Source organism: Drosophila simulans, chromosome 3R (genome assembly GCF_016746395.2).
Source record: "Drosophila simulans strain w501 chromosome 3R, Prin_Dsim_3.1, whole genome shotgun sequence".
NCBI classification, from domain to species: domain Eukaryota; kingdom Metazoa; phylum Arthropoda; class Insecta; order Diptera; family Drosophilidae; genus Drosophila; species Drosophila simulans.
Window position 1 is genome coordinate 27,564,855 of NC_052523.2, and position 23,947 is coordinate 27,588,801.

A 23,947-nucleotide genomic window follows, 5' to 3' on the forward strand; every position below is an offset into this window, starting at 1 on the left:
AGGAGGAGACTGGCAACAAAGTTGCAACCTCAAGTTGCCAATTATCAAAGTTTTGTTGATTAGAGAAAACGCTAAAATCAAATTTACTGATGAATGAATTCTAAGCTATTCTACCATTCCAATTCTTAAGGATGACGGAGCCGAATTTGGAAAGGCCGCGAAAACATTCATTGATTGAGACTGATAAAACCACACCGATTTTCTATCGCAAATTATTGGTGGATGCTGGGTGCCAATGAAATATTTAAGACATCCTGCTTTCATCAGCGATCGAACCAAACGGGAATGATCGGGCACCCGAGGAGATCCGTATATTGCCCCCTTGATTTATGCAACATTTTCCGCAATAAAACTGCCAACGACTCAAAGAATTATTACATCATCACGTAATAGGCCTCCGCACTGAACTGAGGTTCAGGTGGGACCTCGCTAGGCAGCAGCCTCCTTTGGGGCGCCACGCCCGCCTCAAATTGCCCTCCGATGTCCGATCCCCTCTTACCAAAAACCCATCCCAAGCCCATAAGACCTATCCAGTCCACTCTTTCGCGCTGTCATAAATCAGTCGCCTGCCTCGAGTTACCGCACGAGGAGCGGCATTAAATACTCGTACTCTCCTCCTAAATTGCTGACCGTAAAGCATCGCTGGCAACAAAGCCGCTCTTAAGTGTCGTGTCATCCCAGAAGATCCATCATAATAGTCAGGGCCTCGACTGCAAAGATTTCAGCGGAGAGGAATTTGCCTGGCACGTGTCCATCATGGCAAGTGGCAACGAATTCCGGCGAGGGAGTAACTTGGCCAGATCCCATGAGGTGGGGTGAGGTGTTAGCTTGTGAGGAGAATATTCCCAGATGCTGTAATAACACTGCCAAATTGGGGCTCTTCGCAGGAGGGGAACATTGCATCATGGCTGTCCAGTCACTTGTTCTCTCCGTCCCTTATCTGGCCCAACTAGACCCCTCGATGTGACTCGGAATGGCCAATGGCCCATTGTGCAGAGACACCAAACACGGAAGTCGCGGCGTGCGGACTCCCCAAATGCCCATTTAATATAATTTCTATTATTTCTGCCAACTCTAGCAACTGGCAACTGCCGCCAGGTGACAGTTACAATGCAGAAACAATATACATCCCACTCCTTTATTTCTGACCGGACACCGTGCCCCATCCCAACTCCAGTCCCAATCCCACCAACCTGTCTTTGCCTACTCGATGGTTCATTCTAGCAATCGTAGCAATGATCATCATAATCGTGATCGTTTTGGGATCGGACTTTGGTTTCGGATTCGGACCCGCTTATGTCGACCAAGTCCAAGGTAGCCTTGTCCTCGGGAATCTATTTTTGGCATGCGTTCAGCAGCAAACCCTTACTTCACCTGTAGGAAACACTCGGGTACTTGACCTTTTCAAGCGAAATGCTTGCAACGATTTCGTTTGTGATTTTCCCCAGTTTCTGTTCGGAAAACCCACACACATGCAAAATAATATTACAACAAAGTCCAAGTCCATGTTTGTATTAGAAATATTTTGGAAACCCGCTCTTATAAATCATTTAACCAGGTGTAACAGTTTTGGGTCGGGATGACAGTGTTGCTGGGTAAGATGGGTGGTGTTCCGTTCCACTCTGTGGTGCACGGTGCATGCAACAGGTAAATGGCAGCCAAACTTTGAGGTCCACTCCTCTGCCTTGGCGCCTTGGCATGTGAAAATTGGTGCAAATTTATGAGAATATAAATGAAAAATATTAAAAGCGGAGTAAGGACCTAGGATAATTTTCAAGTCCCAAGGGAAGGGGAGACCGGCGATCTGTTTACTTTGTCAAGTCCCGTCAAAATGTATGGAAATTTTATTCAATTTACTGGTTTGCACACCCGAAAGAAGCAAATCCCACCGGGCAGTTTAACAAGTTATCTGGTGTTCCAGCAGTAGCTACCTCCGACTCAAGGTCGCTCCAAGTTGAAGAAGAGAGGAATCTACTTTAAAGAACACTGCAATTCGGCCGAACTCGGCATAGGAAGCCACGAGTTGGCGAATGGTCGAGTTGGTGTGCCAACGCCCAAAGCTAACATTGGGGCTATGGTTATCACTACTCATCCCATTCCCTCTCCGCGTCCCATTTCCTCACCCCGATCTCTATAATTTGCAGCAATGTCGTTGTAAATCGTTGTGGAAGCTTAGATGGCAGTGAGATTGGATCACCACTGCCCACCCCTCAATGTGTTTGGATTCATAAAACATGAATTAATGATGGGAATATAAAACCGCCAATTTGTTTAGCTCCATTTCGAAGAAAATTTCTCTCTCCCAAGAAAAGCCAAAAAAGGGGAAATCCTTTCCAATCCCTCTTCATATGGAGGCAATAACCGAATTGCGATGCCACCTCTCCGTGCCCATATTTCATTGGGAACCCTCCCCATAACAGTGTCATCAGAGTCCAACTCTGGCCAGGCTATGCAGGAGCAAAAAGTGCGGCAATTAGAAGCAGAAGCTGCCGATGGCAGTTGAATGTTGGTCGGTGATTGAGTTGCAGCTCAGGTGGACACCACCTGCCCCCTGAATCTTGGAGTCTCCATTCCCGGCCGTAATTGATGACGGTTATGGATAGGGTTAGGTGGAGGGGCAGGGTAGTGGGAGGCAACGACCAACGGGAACGGCAGCAAACAGGAAAATTCGCATTACTGCATCGCTTAAGTGTCATTATTGGGACCAGAATTTCAACAAGACGCTGCCGTTGTCGTGTCTTGTGATGCAAAAAAGAAGGGGCGATGGAGATGGCAACTTTCACCGCGTTCAGAATTCCTTTGAGCAGTGAGCTTCAGATAGATGCAGAGGAACCAGAACTACAGCCAGACATCGGTCAATCTCGCATCTCCCGAGCCTCTTTTTCCCACTCCTGCTGGGTGCACCAATATCCGCTGGCCACAATCAACACCTCCGCACCGCCCCACGCCCCTTCTTGGTGGAGTGGAGCCATCACTCAACTTTAACTTCAGTCAGTCTGTGGCTTGGCTTATCTTTTGCTATTCCTCATCCACATCGCCACGTCTTCCTAACCCAAAGTCGCCTAGCGCTGATTTTACACCTTCGCCGTTTTTGTGGCCATGGTCTCGTGTCGAACGGATCCAAACTTAGCAGCGGAGAACTGCAGTGGCAGTCCAAGCTTAAGACAAAGTTGTCTTGGGTTAAGGGCGGTAACTGGGTTAAACGCTCGTTGACAGTTTTATGCCGCCGACCAAGAAAAGACCACATCAAACCAAGAATTCGAAACTAAAACCAAGACGAGGGCGCTGACTGTCAGTCAGTGGCACAGGCCAAACGAGACACTTGCTAAGAGTGAAAATTCTGATAGAACAGTTTTTCTTTCTTCGAGCATAGAAAGCTGCAATTAGAAAAAGCCGGAGGGAAGTATTGAAAAGTAAATCAAAACAAATCAGATGGCGGTGCAATAAGAGGAACTCTCCCGTCAAGTATGTCGCCTCAGTCTTTCGTTCTTTAGCTTTCGATTCAAATTAGGGTCGACAGGTGGCGCTATAAATGCGCACAATCACCATGCGTGCGATTCTTATCGTTAATTAGGATTTCGCATCCTCCTCCTTACTTTCTGATCTTGCAGTGATCTTTTCAGTAAAACTCTGGAGTAAAAGGAAATTGATGACTCACACCTGAATATATGCGACCCATCTCAATCCTTTCATTTTTGCCAAAAATTCTCTCTGTGCCAAGTGAAAGTAAGCTGTTCGATGCATTAACTGAATTTAAGAGTGTGAGACTCGCTCCAATTCTAATGAGTCAACTTGAAATGCACTTCCACGTAAAAAACGAATCTGAGGTGGAGACCAATCAATTTGCAAACAATCGAGACATGGGACGATGGTTGCCGGAAACGTAAACTCCTGCTCTTGATCGGCCTCGACTTTCTGGGGAAATGAAACTGGGAATGGGAGGTGGAAAAGCCCACGCGGCAATCAGAGAATGTGCGAAAAATCGAAAGGAAATTTGCATGTCACTCGGTGGAGGTTTCTACTCTGTTTGCACTGCAAACGAGCCTCGAAACTCTGGACAAGATCAGAGCAACACCCCGAGGTTATTCCGTCACTTTCAGCCCAGCACTCTTTCTTGGCACAGTTTCTCGGACGTAGAATGCAAACAAATATTTGAATATCAAGTGACACAGAAAACAGAAACGACATAGAACACGGCGAAAATCAGTACACGGCCCATATAAAACGACTTCCTCCTAACGGTGGAGTATTGATATATCTGTGATCATCCGCAGTAAATCCGGCCTTGATAAGAGGGAGCAACAAACTCTCCTCTCGAACTGGGAACGTTATGGGCTAGCCTGACAATAAGAAGAATGACTTCCCAAGAATCGCACACTTAGAAATTTTGGCAACGATTGCGGCATGCGATAGCAATTAGAGCAAAACTCTGCCAGTTCCAATTACTCAATTAGATGCTTAGGGGGAATCATTTCTGGTCCAATCAATGTCTGATGATATCAAAAGAACTTCACACGCCAATTTCAACCCAAAAGTCAAGGCCCGAATACGGATGTCGGTTGGCGATTGTCGACAGGAGATTGCAGACTTCCTATTTCTATTCTAACTCCTAACGCTTTTCCGAAACAGCAAGGCAGAATGACACAATTTATATAATTTCTTTATCAGATCTGGTGGATGATGTTGATTGTATGAAAAATTGTATAATTCCCTCGAATCGGATGCAGTGCGTCGGATGGAGATGGATGAAATCGGGGAAAAGTGCGACGAGTGCAGTTCGCTGTGCTTTCGATGATTGCGCGTCAATATTTAATTGCATTATGTGACGGACAAATTCGAGACAGCCTCCGCTTTCTTTGTGGCGCAACTATTACTGAGTGGTGGCGGTGTTACTAGTGGAGTGGTTGCATAAACGCTGCATCAAACCCGGTTGCCTTGACTAAGCTGCCCCCACAATCAGTGACCTCATTCCGCACTCCCCGTTTTCCAACTCTTTTTTAACTCTGCCTTCGATTGTTATCGCGCACCTAATTAGGCGTGCGTTGTAGTTCTTACAACTTCGGTCATTAGAAAGCTTCGCTGCAAGGTTCTTGGGGGCTTCTCCCCCCAGGAAAATCACGGAGCAGCTCTCTGGGACCCTTCTCAGAATGATCCATGCACCTGCTGCTCTTTTATGGCCTGTTGTGGCACTTCAATTTGGCATTATTCAGTGCAATTCAATGCCGTTGCTGCGTGTCAGGTAATCGCATTAGAAAATCATTTGCCTCGACTGTTATAATTGCATTTTATTACTTCCGACAAGAACGAGAAACCCAAGAGCAGCGAACCCTTGGCGAGAAAAGCTGCAGCTGCGGCTTGAAAGAAAGTTGTAGCCAGTAAAGAGCGCTCTTCGCAGAAGAGAGCTGGCAAAGAGCGGCCGTTTGTCCATTAGCTTTCCGTCTTCTACCGGTTTTTCTTTTTGGCCACAAGAGAGTTAGTCGCCGCTGCCTCTGCCGACGTCGTTTGGGCCTTCGATGGTTGGCTTCCCAGCTTGAAAACGTTTTCCGCGGCCTTCGAAGTGAGCATTCAGTGTCAAGGTGCTCGAACTGGCGGTCGCTAGCGCTCCAGTGATAGAAGCTAACAAACAAACTCGATCCGATTCGATCTTGCCCAGCATCTGAGATCTGGAATTCCCCAAAGAGTTTCGCATAAGAACGTTTAGCCAAATCACACAAGAGGCAGTTGGGCGCTCCACTTTCGACAGTGAGGACGTCGCTCGAGCGGTGCGCGTTGTTTCGGTTCATCAAAAATAAGAAGACATAAATCAAACAGCATTTGTTTCCGAGAAACAAATTGACCGTGTGTTTTGTGCGCGTCCTGTCATCTGCAGTGAAGTTCCGAAAAGGTTTTAATACCTTACCAAGTACTCCAGTGATAAAGGTAAAATTGAAAACGCGTTGAAATCAAATGACATTTAATGCCTGACAAGGTGTCAATTGTCAAGCGAACAGGATGTCCACATGTCTATCAATTAAACGAAAATGGTCAATGGATCATTAGAGAAAGCTTGGGGGAATGTCAACACAAAGAGCATCGAGGAGATGTCACATTAGTTTCCAAGTTGCCCAGTTTCCAGCGTCAAGATAAGTCCTAGGAGCTGGGGCTGGCATTTTTGCCATGCCGGAAACACGGCGTACAGTACCCGTCAACTCCCAAATGTGCAGAATTCTGCAGGCAATTAACTTTCGGCCTGGTCAAGACATCTTGCTCCTTTGTCGATCCACAATCCACTGGGAATCCTGCTGGTGTCCAGTGATTTGGGTCAGCCAACGGTTCGTTGTGACCATTTAATGGCAATTAGCTGGGGCTCCGACGAGTAAAGACTTGAATTTCAAAAGAGCGTAAGACTTTCGCTGCCCATGATAGAATCCAAGAATCAAAATGACAAATCTCTGCACAACGTGCTCCACAATTGACTGCACCATTTGAAAATGACCCTGGCTAAACGGTGACCCAACTCATTAATATTCCGGACAAGTATTGGATTCCCCACGATCAGAAATGCGTTCAACAGTTAGAGCGACTGTGTTTCGTGAGCTCGGAGATCATGTTTATGGATTTGGGTGCATAGATTAGGGCTTTCCTAATGGCTTTCGAATTGGTGCGGTTGATTTGCCGTTATGTTCGAGCCATGAAATGAAAAGTTTTGTCCAGTTTTTCCAATACTTCTTGCTTTTTGATACACCGCAGCCAAGGGAAACTAGTTTTGTGACTCTTTTGATAGTTGAGAAATTTCACTGGCCATTAATTGAAGATTTGTCGCTAACTTTGAGAAATTTCTGCTAGCCACAAAAAAGAATTTCTATATAAATAACTCGGGGTGACCCACATCCACATCCACATCCAAGCGGAGCCAACTCCTTCTGCCGATGGCCAGCGGGTGCAGTTTTCAAATTGCCAGCCATGAAATGAAGATAGCAGCCAGCAGCCAGCAGCCAGAATCCAGCTGCCGGGCCAAGAAGTAGTTGCCAAGTGGCTTTCCTGGCCAACTTGCTTGGCTCCAGCTCCATCTGCGGCGACCTGCGCACATTGCTTACTATACAGTTACACTGAGCAGCGCTTCAATTGAGATAAGCTCGAATGGCAGTTATGTCATTCCCTGGCACACTTTTCCGACCAATCACTCGCCATTCTAATTAAGTAGCAACTAGTTTTTGGCGTATTGGTGTCATAAAGGTGCTTTATCGGCACCTTGGCAGCAGGAAAACAGCGGGATTAGCCCGAATTTCGAACCAGATCCGAACAGCAGAGGTCTCACTCAGAAGCTTTCGATCGCTCGCTCACTTCACTCACCCCACAACACTCCATAAAACGTGGCCAAAACAAACTGTCAAATTTGGCTGTAAATATGTGTGCTAAACGAAAAACTAGTTGCTAAGCTGGCTGATAAATGGTCGGACGTCCCGATGCGAGCATGCATACATATAAATCTCCATTCGATCGATCCGCAGCAGGAGCAACTCGGCTGCCAAATGGCAATTTATTTCCATGTCCGTGAGTTTGCAACTGCGGATCCGAGGATCTGTGGATCTGTGGATCTGCGTATTAGTTTATTGGCCCACTAAGGCAACTGACCCACAACTTTAAATTGTGATTTGAGTGGGCCAGTAGCTAAGTAGTTGACTAGCTGACAGTGGTTTTCTCCAGCTGCGAAAAAAACCGGGTGATTAGAATGTTTTCCCCACTCGTATTTATTTTATAGAATTCCTAGTCCCTGCGAGGGGCACGCGACTCGCTCTGCTGAGCAGGCCGTGTCATTGACCAGCAGCCATGGAAATTGATTTGCAGCCAGACAATTGCATAATCGTTGATTATGAGGCACTCACGAAGCAGGGACTGCAGTCGAATTCGATTAGTGCGGAAATCAAGTCAAGAGCATGTGGATAGATACGAAAGGCCGGCTCTCTGTGATTTAACGCATATTACACGTAATGCATTTTCCATGCAGCTGGGGCTGCAAAAGAACCGCAAAAGCCACTAACGATCCAACATAAAGCATTCAACAGTTGTGTTCTCCTCCATATCGATCGCATTGTGATCGGAGGGGCCCAATCAGAATTCCAGCTGACCATTTCAGTTAACAGCTAGTGCTTCTTGGCTTAAGGTCCAGGTGCTTCTCTTGGATTTCTTGGCATTTTCGTTTTTCGTCTTTTTTTGTTACTTTGTGCCTGGCTTCCTGTGCGTGCGCCTGGCTAAGTGGCATTATTTTAATTCCTCTGGCCGTGCGTGTGAGCAGCGTTTAGATCAGAAGTGCTGCCGTTTGTGCGGGTCGGGGAGCATCAACCAAATTGATTTTGCATCTATCCAGAGGCAATTAATCAGTGCCTTCGTGCTGGTGGGCGTTGCCACTGCAGTTGCAATTGCAATTGCACTACTGGATAGCCCGTATTAAACCCATTATTAATGCTTAACTGTAACTGCCGGCGCAATTAATCACGAGATAAGCATGGGAGTGGGAAGAAACTGAAATGCTAATTAAAAACCAAGCTACCAAAACGTTCATTTTTTCCTGCCATTTCCCCCTCCAGAATACGGAATACGTATACATAGTCTGAAATGCATCTGCGGTCAATGACAAAGAAACGAGGAGTCAGCATGATGGCGCTGCTGGGCTTAATGCTGCTTTTAGTGGACAGCTCGGTGGCGGCACGCAAGTTGCCCAAGCGGCCGGCGGTGAAACCGTTGAAGACATTTCCGCGCAACAATGCCACACCGATTCCGCCAACGGGAGCGGGATCGGGAGTTGCGCCGCCGAACGGAAGCGAGCTACCAAAACCGTTGAGCGTTGAGCCAGCGGAAGCGATTGCCGCATCGCCACCTGGTTCTTTAGGTGATTCCTCTGGTGCTTCTGCCGCCGCCCCGGTGCCACCTGTCATCTCACCTGCCGCTGCATCTGCTGCTGCTGCTGCTGTTGCGGAGACCAAGGCCGATGATCTGGACCCCACTCCCATGGCAACACCTTCGGGGAGCTCTTCGGTGGACGAGGACTGCGAGCCGGATATGATTGGCTTTGAGCTCATAACAGGGTAAGTGTCACCGCCATGGAGCATAAATCTTAATTGCGGGCAATTAGTTTTCTATGGCCCATGGAGCCAATCACAGAGACAATCACACACACAGCGGGGAGCATAAATTATACCCACGACTGCCTGTTAACACATCGTAAAGGTGGTTTCCCCCATTTATAATGCCGCTAAACCACCCACTTGGGCTGGCCCCCGAAAACCCAGAGACCCCAGAATTTATGTGCGTTACTCTCTGGTTAATCCACCATCACAGGTACGTGCTATCGGCGCCATCGAAGCAATTGGAAACGCTGCCCGGCACCCTCATGCTGACCGACTGCCTGGAGGCCTGCCAGGCCAATGAATCTTGCAGCGCGGTTAATTACGAGACGGGCCTGTGTGTCATGTTCCGCAGCACCGCCGATCAGTTGCCAGGTGAGTGTGCGCCGGACAAAAAAAGCAGGACTAAGAATCTAAAATGGCAGCATCTAAATCTAAGCAAACATCTCAAATACAGTGTGAGAACCTAATTGTCACTATATTTGATGCAGCTCTTTGTCAGCTTCGTTGGCTTGCTAATCTAAAAAATTTTAAGTATTATTTGCCTATGAACTTCAGTTAGTTAGTTGTCGTTAGTTAGTTTTTTCATGTGTAGCTGCTGGTTAAAGAGCACCCAGCGCCCAATCACGATCTTTGGCCCGCAGCTTGTATGTTAAATGTTTCCCGCTAATCACAATGAACGCCGCCCCCATCTGGCATTCCTCCTCCCATTCTTGCAGGTTCACTTTCCCGCTCCCAGTATCCCGTGTTCACCGTTTACGCGCAGAAATCCTGCTTCGGAGTGCGTCCCTGCTCGAAGGCCTGGTGCATCGATCGCGTCCAGGGCTACCGACTCCCTGAGCGGGCCAAGGCCAGCCAGAGTGTGGCCACGCGGCGCGACTGCATCGAGCTGTGTCTGGGCGAAACGGAGTTCACCTGCCGGTAAGTGCTGCTATACCGTTACAACAGAGCCACCCTCTTGAACTGAAACACCCACCCCGCCTCCTTTGGGTACACACCTCTTCATTCCTCCTCAATGCACTCCACACTCCACACTCCACACTGAGCACTAAACACTATCCAATGCACACGAACAAAAAGTGGACATGTTATGCTCTTTAGAACAAATAAACAATATTCATCTAATAACAGCCGTATCCATTCATATTAGATTTTAATTTAATTTGAATCCCATTTCTATCTCATTTTTTTCCGTGCACCTGATCCACCTGAAGATCGGCCAACTACTATGCGCACTCTGGCCTGTGCGAGCTCTCGGACATGGATCGCATTACGCTGTCGGACGAGGCGAACATCGCGGCCTACGATGGCGCCGACTATCTGGAGAACAACTGCGCCGAGGAGCCCAGCAAGCTGTGCGAGTTCAAGCGCGTAGCGGGTCGCATTCTGAAGACGGTGGACTCGGTGCACCAGAATGTTCAGACGCTGGACGAGTGCCGCGACCTCTGCCTGACGGCCCCGTTCCGGTGTCATTCGTACGACTACAACGAAACCGGAGAGCTGGTGTGCCGCCTGTCCCACCACAGCCGGGCCACGCTGACGGATCTCTCTGAGCCCTACCTCTCCATCGAGGAGGCCGCCACTTACGAGCAGTCCGCCTGCTACAATGTCTCCATCGACTGCCGCTCCGGTGAGATGATAACCAAGATCAGGACCTCCAAGCTGTTCGATGGCAAGGTGTACGCCAAGGGAGCACCCAAATCTTGTGCTGTGAATGTAAACAACTCACTGGAGTTCGACCTCAAGATGCGGTACAACGACCTGGAATGCAATGTGCGTCAGAGCGCGTATGGCAGGTATATGAACGACATTGTGATCCAGCACCACGATATGATTGTCACCTCGTCCGATCTTGGCCTGGCCGTATCCTGCCAGTACGATTTGACCAACAAGACGGTGGTTAACAATGTGGATCTTGGTGTGACTGGGGAGATTGAGTCTACGCTCAGTGAGGAAATCATCGTCGATTCACCGAACGTCATCATGAAGATCACCGCACGTGATGGCAGCGACATGAAGAGGATCGCCGAGGTTGGGGATCCGCTGGCTCTGCGATTCGAGATCGTCGACGCCAACAGCCCGTACGAGATCTTTGTGAGGGAACTGGTGGCCATGGACGGGACGGACAGCGCCGAAATCACACTGATCGACGCCAACGGCTGTCCCACGGACCAGTACATAATGAGTGCCATGCAAAAGCTGGCCAACAATCGCAAGGTGCTGCTCTCACAGTTCGACGCCTTCAAGTTCCCCTCCTCGGAGCTGGTGCAGTTCCGCGCCCTGGTCACGCCCTGCATACCGCGCTGCGAACCGGTTATCTGCGACAACGATGAGAACGGCGAGCTCAAGTCGCTGCTGTCCTACGGTCGTCGCAAGCGATCGGTGCTCAACGGCACTGATGGCGGTAAGTAAACGGTTCTTCTCGGCCAGCTTTATAACCAGGGATGGCCAACCCAGCCACCAAGTGACCCATGTTTAGGGGGCGAGATGGTGGATGGTGGTCACAAGTACAACACACCATGTGACAGTTGCCATTAACTCCGACTGACAGGGAAATCTTTACAGCTTGCATAATTGTCCAAAAGGAGATTTAATACTCAGGTTTTTCTTTTACTTCTTTTTTTTTTTAAATAATCATGTAAAGTAGTTATTTCTTAATTTACTACAAAGTAGTAAAGCAGTTTCGTGGTAAATTTTAGATACCAAGAATTTCGAATTTACAGTAGTGATCATATAAGACCAATACCACTGTCACTCGGCCAGTACAATTTGAATGTCATTTCATATAGACTCTCGGGACTCATGCACCTTCCTCACTGTGGCACCTTGGCACACCATCCCTGGTTAGATGGCCCAACACAACAGCTCCCAGAAAACATATTTCATTTCTTGTTTGCGTCTTTCTCTCCGCTTTTCTTTGCTCGCCTGCAATTTTTGTGTTTTTGTGATTTTCTGCTCGATGGATGCGCTGCTACCTTTTCACAGTTGAGCTGGCCATTAAGTCGGAACGCCAAAAACGTGATGTGAGTCATCAGGCGGCCGGCGATGAGAACATTCTGCTGGTGCAATCGATACAAATCACCGATAAGTTCGCCTTCAATGGCGCCGATGCACCGGGAGGCAGCGGATCGGAGGCCGGTGGTCTGGATGGCCTGGCCAAATTGCAACTGGATCTGGGCACCAAATCGGACACTTGCATAAACGGCTATGGTGAGTTGGGATCACTGGGGTCCAGTCCAATGTGTAGCACGGTGGCAAGTCGCTCCAAGTCGGCGGCATCTATTTGGTATCGCTGAGCGTGGCGAATTGATTTGCGCTAATCGCGTGCCGTCGCGCCATCTATCCGCTGGAAAGAACTGCCGACTTGCCGACTGAGTGCCCAGCTAATTAAATAAGCTCGTAAATTTTCTTCAACTCTTTTTACAACTCTATCCAGGCTTCATAATTGCCGGGGCTCTGTTCCTGCTGCTCCAGCTGACGGTCATTGCAGTCTGGGACAATATGCAGAAGCGAGCGTTACACAAGCGGTAAGAACGTCAACGCCAGTGAATGGCCTTTTAACAAGCCAGTTGGAGATGGAGATGGAGATGCAGATGCAGTCGGAGCTCCATATGCAGACAGAAGATAGAAGTGCAGACGGAGACAGAGCTGCAGGTGGAGAGGCAGCAACTAGCATGAAATTCTACTTAGCTCAAAACTTAGCACCGCTCATAATCTAGTTAGTAGATGTACGATCAAGACATGGAGAATGGACGCCCTTCCCCGGACTTTCCGCCATAGAGCTGGACTCCTCTGTGAAGGGATCCCCTTAGAAACGAAGCGTAGCTTAATATTTATACCTACTCCTAACTATATTACCTATGTAAGTGTGCGCACTTAGGCGCCCCCCTATAAGACTTACCTACTAAGACTACTCTGGACACGTCGACATACATACTATCAGCTTAAGACTCGGAACTCGGAAAGTAAAGCTCCTTAGTTGTAGTGCGAACCATTCAAACCTCTCAAGCGAGCTTCGAACTGACAACCATTGCTCGTTTAAGAGGTTTGACTGTCTAATAATACCTAAACACTTAACTTAACTTAACTTAACTTAATGCTTATATGCTAGGCCCAATCGATCACAGACACAGATACACAAAAAATGTAACAAGAGACAAAACTTCAGATGCTATAAAAGGTAAATAAACGTATTAGAAAGATACTCGTTTGCGTTTGCATTACTTTTATTTTCTTTCGATCGAGCTTTGTTCGGCCTGCGTTAGCGGAAAACAAAATTTGCCCGTCACTGTCAACGTCAATCGATCTGCAATCGACTGCGACCTGCAATCTGCAATCTGCAGTCTGCAGCTCTAACAAGGCCAAAACCTCAAGCCCCGGCCATGATTGTTGGTTTTAGCCTAATAAACGTTGATACAAATCAATCAAGAGCAGCGTTTAGGCCTCCTCCCGCGTTGTTGGTACTCCAAATTGGCGGCTTTGGTGCCCCACTCACCAGGTGGAAAATTGGCCCCAGTATAAACTGAGCCTTGTCTAAATGGCGCTGAACCCTGTTTACAGCCAACAGTTCAAAGTCGAGTTGCCCGCAGTAAAAGTGACAAACTAATTGGGAGAGGAAACGAGGGCTATGAATTGCAGGTAAACAACTTCATTAACATGATTTCACCCACATTCAGTCTGAGTGGGTGGTGCAAATGGGGCTTTTACTTTAGGAATGTTTGACTGGGCTCGAGCACCCCAAACTAGGTTGCCTTATATGTAGGCGTTGAAAACAAGGAAGGTGAAAGAAGGTGCAAATGTATTTCGCAGGAAAACCAATAAAAGAAAACCTACCTTCGTCTTAAAATTCTCAATTAATATATACAAATTAGGTGAAATTACTTGTTCTATTGTATGGTTTGGAGTCGAGAAGCACTTTCAAAGAGAGACGCGGATTTCTTGAATTTAATAAGAATATCCAGTTACCGATCACCTGGACGTTTCTTTGTTTGTCAGGGGCTAAATACCAAGCTCCTGAGACTTTCTTTGAGCCATTCTTCATATGCGACTAAATGAAAAGTCACCATAATTTTTAGTCATAATTATTACTGATTTTCTATCAACCCATCCCAAGATGGCAGTGGCCGAGAGGAACAGAAAAAAAGCACAGAAGGCAGGCGGCAGCCGCGGGCAAAAACAATTTGAAAGGAAATGTTTAACATTATCTCGAATCTGATGCTTTGAACTCGGCGCAAGTTGGCGAACATGAACATGAAAAGTTGCCAAGTCAAATGCTGTCACTGACATGGCCATCCAAATTTAGACAAAGCCTCCTGAGGAGGCGACTCCTCTCGACTCCTCGCGACTCCTTTTTTAATGTATTTTTGTCCAGCCTCCCGATTCGTTTCTAATGTCCCCGAGACTTCTGTGCTCCCTGCTCCCCGGCTCAGCGAAAGTCTTTGAACACTTTCCGTGAATGCACAGCATCCGTTTGGCGCTGCGCTGGCTGGCGTCTTTCTTTTCTATATTTTTGTCACCGCGGGACTCGCGAATCGCCAGTTGCGAGCCACGGAGGCACGTAGGCACGCATAACATAAATTCTGCAATGCGTATTTCAAAAATTGCTGCCTTCGATGTGTCGTTGGCTCTTTATAAGGAGCCGAACAGAGGCCTTGGCCATTCAGTTGTCCGCTGGGCAAATGTTTATGTCAAACGAGCAGCAAATAAAGTGCTCGCCTTGACAATGTCCGCGGCAATGTCAACAGATGGCCATGGCCCTTGGGGACCAACAATCTGGGTGGGTAGCCGGTTTTTTTCGCCGATGCTGCCTCATAACCTTTATGAATTGCTGACGAGACAATGGCCTGACGGAAATACAACTGCCAGGCATTTGCAACTCATTTTCTAGCTAAACCAGTGCCAGTGGAACGGAACCATAATTCGAAACTTAATTCTTAGATCACGCACGCAGGGGCAATACCCGCCGAATCGCTCCAGATTGGGCCACGATCGATTCGGGAGCATCAAGTGGCCATCACTTGGATATCGTTAGTGGCTGTGGCATTGCGGTTCTTTTCCACATCTTCCACTGCAACAACGGCAGCATTGAAAATGCATTACGCGCAATGCGCGTTAAAGCACGAAGTTCAGCTTACAGCTTGGATATGTGTGGAGTTTCCACGGACTGCGATTAATTCCACACTAATCAAATTCGAATTCAGCATTCACTTGGAGCTAGCCGAGAATGCAATTGTGCACAGCGAAAAATTAAATCGTTTCCTGGCTGATGGTTTGATTGGTTGATAATAAAATTTAATTGATTTTTGATTAACGAGTATTTGCAATTTCTATGAATATGGCATATATATATTTGCCATACACTGATAGTTTGCAGCGCCTGAAGCCGTATTAAGACTGCCAAGACATCCAAAACGCCGAAACTACAACGCCCTTTTCCCAGTGTACTCGCCTAATTAACGATTATGCAACTGTCCGCCTGCAAATCGATTTGCAAGTCCGCTGCCATGGCCACTCTGGTGTTGGCCAGCCTGGTCAATGACATGTCCGCGGAGTCATTAGCGCAACGTTGAGAATGAGTCGCGTGCCGATGGCAGTACCGTTCTCCCGTTCTCCTCGCCAGAGTTGCACAAAAGCGGGCCACCACACTGGCCACTGGGGCGTGAAGAGTCACAGATGGGAATTCTAATTACTCGATTTCTTGTTGACTCCTCTGACTTACATGAGCATGGACAAGGCGCAGCGCAGAGCCGAGAGGCTGGCGAAATTCGCTGTAAAAATTTTCGCTGTGCCCCACTCAAATTACAATTTAATGTTGTGGGTCAGTCGGCTTAGTGGGGCAATAAACAAAGTTTCAGTCGAAGTCCAAGTCTAAATCCGAAGCCAAGTCGCTTAGTCGCGGATTGCTAGCATCGGTCCACATAAATTGACTGTGCGCACAGCACACAAATGTTCGAGTGTTTTTTGTGCCGCAGGGAGTGGGGCCGATTTTCGCCATATATTTTCCTTTTTCCAGCTTATCCAGCATTTACAATTGCTGATGCGCGCGCGGTGCTCTTTTTGAATGCGCATTCAAGCCCGAATTCAAATTCAAATTCAAATTCAAATTCAGATTCCTACTCGAATTCAGGTTCGACGACGATTTATTTAGGCAAATAAACAAATGGCATGTGCAGAGTGTTAATTTATCAAGTTGCCGGCGCGCGGAATTGAAAATAAGTGCGAGAAAATCACTTTGCAACGGCGAAATTCCCCGCGCTCGGCGACTCGACTCATATCCCCAGATGGAAGTCGCAAGATGCCCAATGCTCAGATGCTGTCGGTGGGCAAATTTATGGCCCGGCTGCTCATTTTGTCAGCCCAAAGTGCCTGCCATATATCAGGGGAGCATATCTCATTACTTTGTGATATTGCCAATGCATTTTGTCTGACCCAATAGACACCTACAAATAATGAAAAGGACGCAGATACCCCACCATGCCATACTTGCGGCAACGTGGGGAAAGATTTGGCAACACCAACTGGATTTCTCCCGACAACAGAAACACAAAAGCGCAAAAAACAACTGAGAACAACAAGATATATGTGCAAGAAGTCGAAAGACTCAAGCGACAAACTTGCTGGCCGCATAGCAGTAAACACTGCCCGGACAGCAGAAAAGAGATTTTTAAATTGATTTTATTGGATATACGTCCGTAATCTTATTGTGCTGTTTCATACATAGCAACCGTCTTATCAAAAGCAAGACTTAGGCAACAAAAACTTGCGGTGAACAAGCCAAATGCAATTTGTGTATCAAACATGGTATAACAAATCAACCAAAAAGTCTTATACATTGTAATAGGGAGCAATAAATTCATCATTGTGAGTGTTTGGGAGGTCGGACTCCAACGTTAATGCATCGCATTAGATGAATTTCCCTGTAATTTATTGTTGATCTTTAGGCCTCATTAAAATTCTGCCCCAGTCGCCCAGCTCAGTTTGTTCTGAGCCGGGCTGTAAATGAATCGGCCACATAGATCATTCATAAGCAAAAGATCTCTTGGCGCTGGCCAGCATATTGATTAGATTCTTCCAGGGGCAATACTCTTCTGCTGATGCTGTAATAGTTGCCGACAACGAAGAAAAGAGGTTCAGAAAACCCTTTCGACGGTCTATGCACGTAGCCGAGAAATTTGTCAGCCGAAGAAAGGAAAGTGAAAAATCTATAAGCGATGCAAATAGCTTCGTTTGTTTAAATGCCAAGCAAAAAAAAAAACAAAGATTGTCAAGCGGTCTTGGGTTGGGGATTGGCTTCAATTCGTTTGGAAATGTCAATGGCAGCCGCAGGGCGGGAAAATATAAACAAATGGCCCTTGGTTGCCAAGGTGAATGCCACACGGTAAGTCACCAACCAGGCTCAAATCAATTGTTCGATTTTTATTGGCCGTTTCTTAATTCAAAGGCAGTTTCATGACCCGCCAAAGACATCCAAGCGAAAGTTTTCCTGTCTTTCCGTGGCTCTTTCGCTGGGTGGCATAAATTACAAAATCAGTTAGACAAATTGCTGGAAAATGGCCGAGAGACGATGACAAAGTCGTCAGCGACTCTCATTGATAATCTGCACAAAACTGGCCCCAGTTTACCTCGGCTGCTGGCTAATTGTCTGCAATTGTTTCATAACCGTTGCCTGACCCAAGCCAAGTGACCCAAATCCGCTGACCATCCAGCCGCATCCAGAGGAGATCTGCGTCTGAATCTCAGGAATGAGAATTAAGTTTTCTTTTTCTGTTTTTTTTTTTTCGTTCTGCGTGTGCGGCCGAAATGAAAACCCAACCAAGGCATCAGCATAATTGTGTAAGAATTTTCTGCGCATTTGGGAAATGTGTCTGCCAGATGATGAAAAACAGAAAACAAACCAAACAAAACCTCCAGTGCGCAGAAAAACCTTTCCGGCAGTGAGAATTTTCAGAGTTTTGTCGCACGAAATGCCAACGGTTCAAATCCGTTGTCGAACTGGAAGATGACACTGCGCATTGTCCGTCCACTCGCGGAGACATTCACCTGTACCAATACCCATACCCATCCCACATCCCGGGCCATTCAATTTCAACGCAATCGCATCCCAGCTCATCCCATACCATCGCATCCCATCCCATACCCATCACATCGCACAGTCTAGTTCGGCTTTCTCAGCTGGAGCATCTGAGACGCATTCATCCTCGCGGAGATCCTCTTCATCTGCAAGTTGGGGCACGTACGCCGCATGTCAGTCTAATTTGCTGACATGATTATGATTTTGCTGGCCAACCAATAGAGGCCAAGACTGCACGATAAAAAAAACAACAATATAATTTCTAACTTTTAAAACCAATTGCAGTGATTGAAATATGACAAAACACGAAGTTCTAATGCACTTTTAAATAGTTATCAAATTGAAGTGAATCGATTTTAATTGAATTGACATATCCACCAGGAAGATAATGTTGCTTAAGATTTAATAATGCTTGGCTCGTTGGGCTATTAAATTAAGAATACCAACAATAAATTAGAAATGTTCGAAGAACATGACTAAGAATTACTTTTAGCTGTTTCTCGCTGTGTAATGATTAGTCTGCGGAGGATGAGACTAATGTCGGCAAGTGAATGCCTCATAAGCGGACGAGATGGGCTCTACCAATTTGGCTTACTAACCAGTCCGGCGACTTCCCTGGAAACGAAACCCTCCTGGAGCCAGATCTGAACCGATCTGCTCCGCTTTGAAGCACTCTGATTTGAAAGCCTCCTGCTGCTCAGTTTGTTTGATTCCGCGCGGAGTGATGTCAGCCCATGTCGACCAAGTCGGCTGCTGGCTAAAAACATTTGAGCCATTTTTGGGCGGAAGTCGCTGCTGCTGACTTGGGCGTGACATAGTTGCATTTATTAATGCAAATATTCCGTTTAGCCGCGCATTCCACGGATATGAAAATGAATAACCGTTCTTCGAGCGGTAGTGAACATATCTTTGGCAAAGAATCTGCTCTATTCTTGGCCAAAGAGAACGAAAGAGTTAGGAAAGAAGCAGGCAGCGCAGTCGACGCAGAAAGATTGCAAGACCTTCTCTTACATTCTACTCTTAAGTGTAACTCTTTGGTTCTCCCCAAGAACTTTTCCCGAAAGAAGCTTTTCCGACACCTGAAGCTTCCCATTCTCAATACTTGTTCTCGTCGGAAGCAATAAACTGCAATTATAACCGTCGGCCGAATGATTTTTCTGCTGCCAGAACGTCTTGCACGCAGCTTCGGCATTGAATTGCACTGAATAGCGCCAAATTAAAGTCCCACAGCGGGCTATAACTGAGCCCAGGGCATCAGCAAAAGACAGGTGCACGGATCACTCCGGAGAGGAGCTCTTGAGCGGCGAGAATCGGGAAGAGGGGCGAGCTCCCAAGCACCTTGCAGCTCAGCTTTCTAATGACCAAAGTTGTAAGTACCAGGAGAACTACACGACCATTACCTCAACGCACGCCTAATTAAGTGCGCGATAACAATCGAAGGCAGAGTTAAAAAAGAGTTGAAAAACGGGGAGTGCGGAATGAGGTCACTGATTGTGGGGGCAGCTTAGTCAAGGCAACCGGGTTTGATGCGGCGTTTATGCAACCACTCCACTAGTAACACCGCCACCACTCAGTAATAGTTGCGCCACAAAGAAAGCGGAGGCTGTCTCGAATTTGTCCGTCACATAATGCAATTAAATATTGACGCGCAATCATCGAAAGCACAGCGAACTGCACTCGTCGCACTTTTCCCCGATTTAATCCATCTCCACCCGATGCACTGCATCCGATTTCATTGTCCGGCGATTGTCGCTTTGTGGCCGTAATTGAGGCCTCGCCACGTTAGGTTAACGCCTCTGAGGGAATTATACAATTTGTTCAACAATGAACCACATCCAGCAGATCTGATAAAGAAATTATATAAATTTTGTCTTTCTGTCTTGGTGTTTCGAAAAAGCTTTGCGAGTTTGAATAGGAATAGGAAGTCTGCAATCCGCAGTCCACAATCGTCAACCGACATCCGTATTCGGGCCTTGACTTTGCAGTTAAAATTGGCGTGTGAAGTTCTTTTGATCATCAGACATTGATTGGACCAGAAATGATTCACTCTCACCTATGCTTCTGATTGAGTAATTGGAACTGGCAGAGTTTTGCTCTAATTGCTATCGCATTTCGCAATCGTGGCCAAAATTTCTAGGTGTCAGATTCTTAAGAAACCCTTCTTCTAATTGTCCGGTTTACCTACACCGTTTACATTCCCAGTTCGAGAGGAGAGTTTGTTGCTCCCTCTTATCAAGGCCGGATTTACTGCGGATGATCACAGATATATCAATACTCCACCGTTAGGAGGAAGTCGTTTTATATGGGCCGTGTACTGATTTTCGCCGTGTTCTATGTCGTTTCTGTTTTCTGTGTCACTTGATATTCAAATATTTGTTTGCATTCTACGTCCGAGAAACTGTGCCAAGAAAGAGTGCTGGGCTGAAAGTGACGGAATAACCTCGGGGTGTTGCTCTGATCTTGTCCAGAGTTTCGAGGCTCGTTTGCAGTGCAAACAGAGTAGAAACCTCCACCGAGTGACATGCAAATTTCCTTTCGATTTTTCGCACATTCTCTGATTGCCGCGTGGGCTTTCCCACCTCCCATTCCCAGTTTCATTTCCCCAGAAAGTCGAGGCCGATCAAGAGCAGGAGTTTACGTTTCCGGCAACCATCGTCAAATGTCTCGATTGTTTGCAAATTGATTGGTCTCCACCTCAGATTCGTTTTTTACGTGGAAGTGCATTTAAAGTTGACTCATTAGAATTGGAGCGAGTCTCACACTCTTAAATGCAGTTAATGCATCGAAGAGCTTACTTTCACTTGGCACAGAGAGAATTTTTGGCAAAAATGAAAGGATTGAGATGGGTCGCAAATATTCAGGTATGAGTCATCAATTTTCTTGGTCCAAAGATGCACTGGTAATGGGGAAGAGAAGCCTGAAGGAGGTAAGATCAGAAAGTAAGGAGGAGGATGCGAAATCCTAATTAGCGATAAGAATCGCACGCATGGTGATTGTGCGGATTTATAGCGCCGCCTGTTGACCGCGATGTAAATGGAAAGTTAAAGAACGAAAGACTGAGGCGACGAACTTAACATGTATCACCGCCATCTGATTTTTTGTTTCACTTTTCAATGATTCCCTTTCCATTGCAGCTTTCTATGCACGAGGAAAGAAAAAACTGTTCTATCAGAATTTTCACTCTTAGCAAGTGTCTCGTTTGGCCTGTGCCACTGACTGACAGTCAGCGCCCTCGTCTTGGTTTTAGTTTCGAATTCTTGGTTTGATGTGGTCTTTTCTTGGTCGGCGGCATAAAACTGTCAACGAGCGTTTAACCCAGTTACCGCCCTTAGCCCAAGACAACTTTGTCTTAAGCTTGGACTGCCACTGCAGTGCTCCGCTGCCAAGTTGGGATCCATTCGACACGAGACCATGGCCACAAAAACGGCGAAGGTGTAAAATCAACACTAGGCGACTTTGGGTGAGGAAGAGGTGGTGATGTGGATAGGAATAGCTAAAGATAGGCGAAGCCACAGCACTGACTGAAGTTAAAGTTGAATGATGGCTCCACTCCACCAAGAAGAGGCGTGGGGCGGTGCGGAGGTGTTGATTGTGGCCAGCGGATATTGGTGCACCCAGCAGGAGTGGGAAAAGAGGCTCGGGAGATGCGAGATTGACCGATGTCTGGCTGTAGTTCTGGTTCCTCTGCATCTATCTGAAGTTCATTGCTCAAAGGAATTCCGAGCGCGGTGAAAGTTGCAAGCTTCATCGCTCCATCTCCTCCAAAATCCCCTCCGCCTTGCATATTTGTATCAGAAGACACGACAACAGCAGCGGCTTGGCTTGTTGAAATTCTGGTCCCAATAATGACACTTAAGCGATGCATTTTTTTTTGTAATATGAATTTTCCTGTTTGCCGCCGTTCCCGTTGGTCGTTGCCTCCCACTACCCTGCCAATCCACCTCCTTTTATCCATAACCGTCATCAATTACGGCCGCGAACGGAGACTCCAAGTTTCAGGAGGCAGGTGGTGTCCACCTGAGCTGCAACTCAATCACTGAACGACATTCAACTGCAATCGGTAGCTTCTGCTTCTAATTGCCGCACTTTTTGTTCCTGCTCAGTCTGACCAAAATTTTACACTGATGACACTGGTCGGTTTAAGGTTCCCAGTGACTTAGTAGCACTTAGAGGTGGCATTGAAATTGTGTTTTCTCCATATGGAGAGGAATTTAAAAGCATTTCTTCTTCTTTGGCTCTTTTTGATTGATTCGTTTCGATATGGAACTAAGCAAATTGGCGGTTGCGTATTCCCATTATTCATACCTGTGCTAATGAATCCGGACACATTGAGAGGTGAGTAGTGTTGATGCAATCTCCCTGCCATCAAAGCTTCCACTTTTAATTTACAATCCCAGAGCCTGCGATTAGTAACGACATTGCAGCAAGTTATCGATGCGAAGAAATGGCACGCGGAAGGGGATGGGATGGGTAGTGACGGCTATTCCCCCAATATTTGCTCTGGGCGTTGGCACACCAACTCGCCAAGTCGACAACTCGTGGCTTCCTCTGCCTGGTTGGGCCGAAATGCAGTTGTCTTTGGAATAGATGGGTTCCTGCTCAGACTCAGTCTCTGCAAATGAAGGGGTGTGCCTGGCATGGGCAAAGATGGGGAATAAGATGAGGAAGTGAAGGAGGAGCACCTGGTCTCGCAGGAGGCAGCGCAAGGCGTGCGACATGCAACACAAGCCAATCAAGGTAACTGTCAATGGAGGCAACACCTGTTTCAGCTTCTTACGATCACTGGCTGCACTTATACTACTTGCAGCGACCTTGAGTCGGAGGGAAGAGTTGGATGCTGCTGGAGCACCAGATGAGTTGATAACCTGCCCGGCGTGCTTGGCTTTTTGTGGGTGTGCAAACCAGTAAATTGGAGCTATTTCCATCAATTTCCAACGCGCGGCACTTGACAAAGTAAACAGATTGCTGGTCTCCCCTTCCATTGGGATCTGAAAATAATCCTAGGTCCGACAGGTACGCCCCACTGCGCTCCCAATATTTTTCATTTATATTCTCATCAATTTGCACCAATTTTCACATGCCAAGGAGTGGACCTCGAAGTTCGGCACCATTTTCAGGTACACAAAAGGGGCATCGCCTGGGAAATTTATGACCACTTGCCTGTTGCATGCACCGTGCACCACCGAGTGGAACGGAACACCAACCACCACCCATCTTACCCACCAGAACGGCATCCCGACCCAAAACTGTTACACTTGGCTAATTGATTTATGAGAGCGGGTTTCCAAAATATTTCCAATACAAACATGGACTAAGAGGCTAAGATGCACTTGGTTGTAATATTATTCTGCATGTGGGTGGGTTGACCGAACAAAAACCACAAGAGGAATCGTGGCAAACATGTCGCATGAAAGGAACAAGTTCCCAAGTGTTTCCCACAGGCACAGGAAGTGTTCGTTGCCAAACGCATGCCAAAAATGGATCCCTGAGGACAAGACAACCAGGGACTTGAACGACACAAGCGGTTTCGAAACCTTACCCAAACCCGATTCCAAAACGATCACGATTATGATGATCATTGCGACGATTGCTAGAATGAACCATCGAGTAGGCAAAGACAGGTTGGTGGGATTGGGACTGGAGTTGGAATGGGGCACGGTGTCCGGTCAGAAATAAAGGAGTGGGATGTATATTGTTTCTGCATTGTAACTGTCACCTGGCGGCAGTTGCCAGTTGCTAGAGTTGGCAGAAATAATAGAAATTATATTAAATG

General features: G+C 47.0%; 1 protein-coding gene and 1 long non-coding RNA gene across 2 annotated transcripts; both read left to right on the forward strand.

The window, feature by feature from the left end:
• Positions 1-5,543: 5,543 nt before the first annotated feature.
• On the forward strand, positions 5,544-13,308 carry LOC6730343. Its single transcript, XM_039294967.2, has 7 exons — positions 5,544-5,919; positions 8,568-9,065; positions 9,319-9,479; positions 9,824-10,025; positions 10,319-11,508; positions 12,090-12,314; positions 12,541-13,308. Exons 2-7 carry the CDS (start codon positions 8,596-8,598, stop codon positions 12,633-12,635), a joined length of 2,343 nt encoding a protein of 780 aa, XP_039150901.1. The 5' UTR covers positions 5,544-5,919; positions 8,568-8,595; the 3' UTR covers positions 12,636-13,308.
• An 8,701-nt stretch (positions 13,309-22,009) lies between these two features.
• On the forward strand, positions 22,010-23,546 carry LOC27206909. Its single transcript, XR_006541882.1, has 3 exons — positions 22,010-22,911; positions 22,982-23,187; positions 23,260-23,546. It is a non-coding gene; the product is annotated as an uncharacterized LOC27206909 (long non-coding RNA).
• Positions 23,547-23,947: the final 401 nt, after the last annotated feature.

Excerpts from the sequence above, each read along its gene's own strand:
- LOC6730343 (XM_039294967.2), top strand. The coding sequence starts at position 8,596 with ATGCATCTGCGGTCAATGACAAAGAAACGAGGAGTCAGCATGATGGCG. Across the intron at positions 9,066-9,318 it reads GGCTTTGAGCTCATAACAGG|GTACGTGCTATCGGCGCCAT; the intron begins GTAAGTGTCACC and ends CCACCATCACAG. Across the intron at positions 9,480-9,823 it reads CACCGCCGATCAGTTGCCAG|GTTCACTTTCCCGCTCCCAG; the intron begins GTGAGTGTGCGC and ends CCATTCTTGCAG.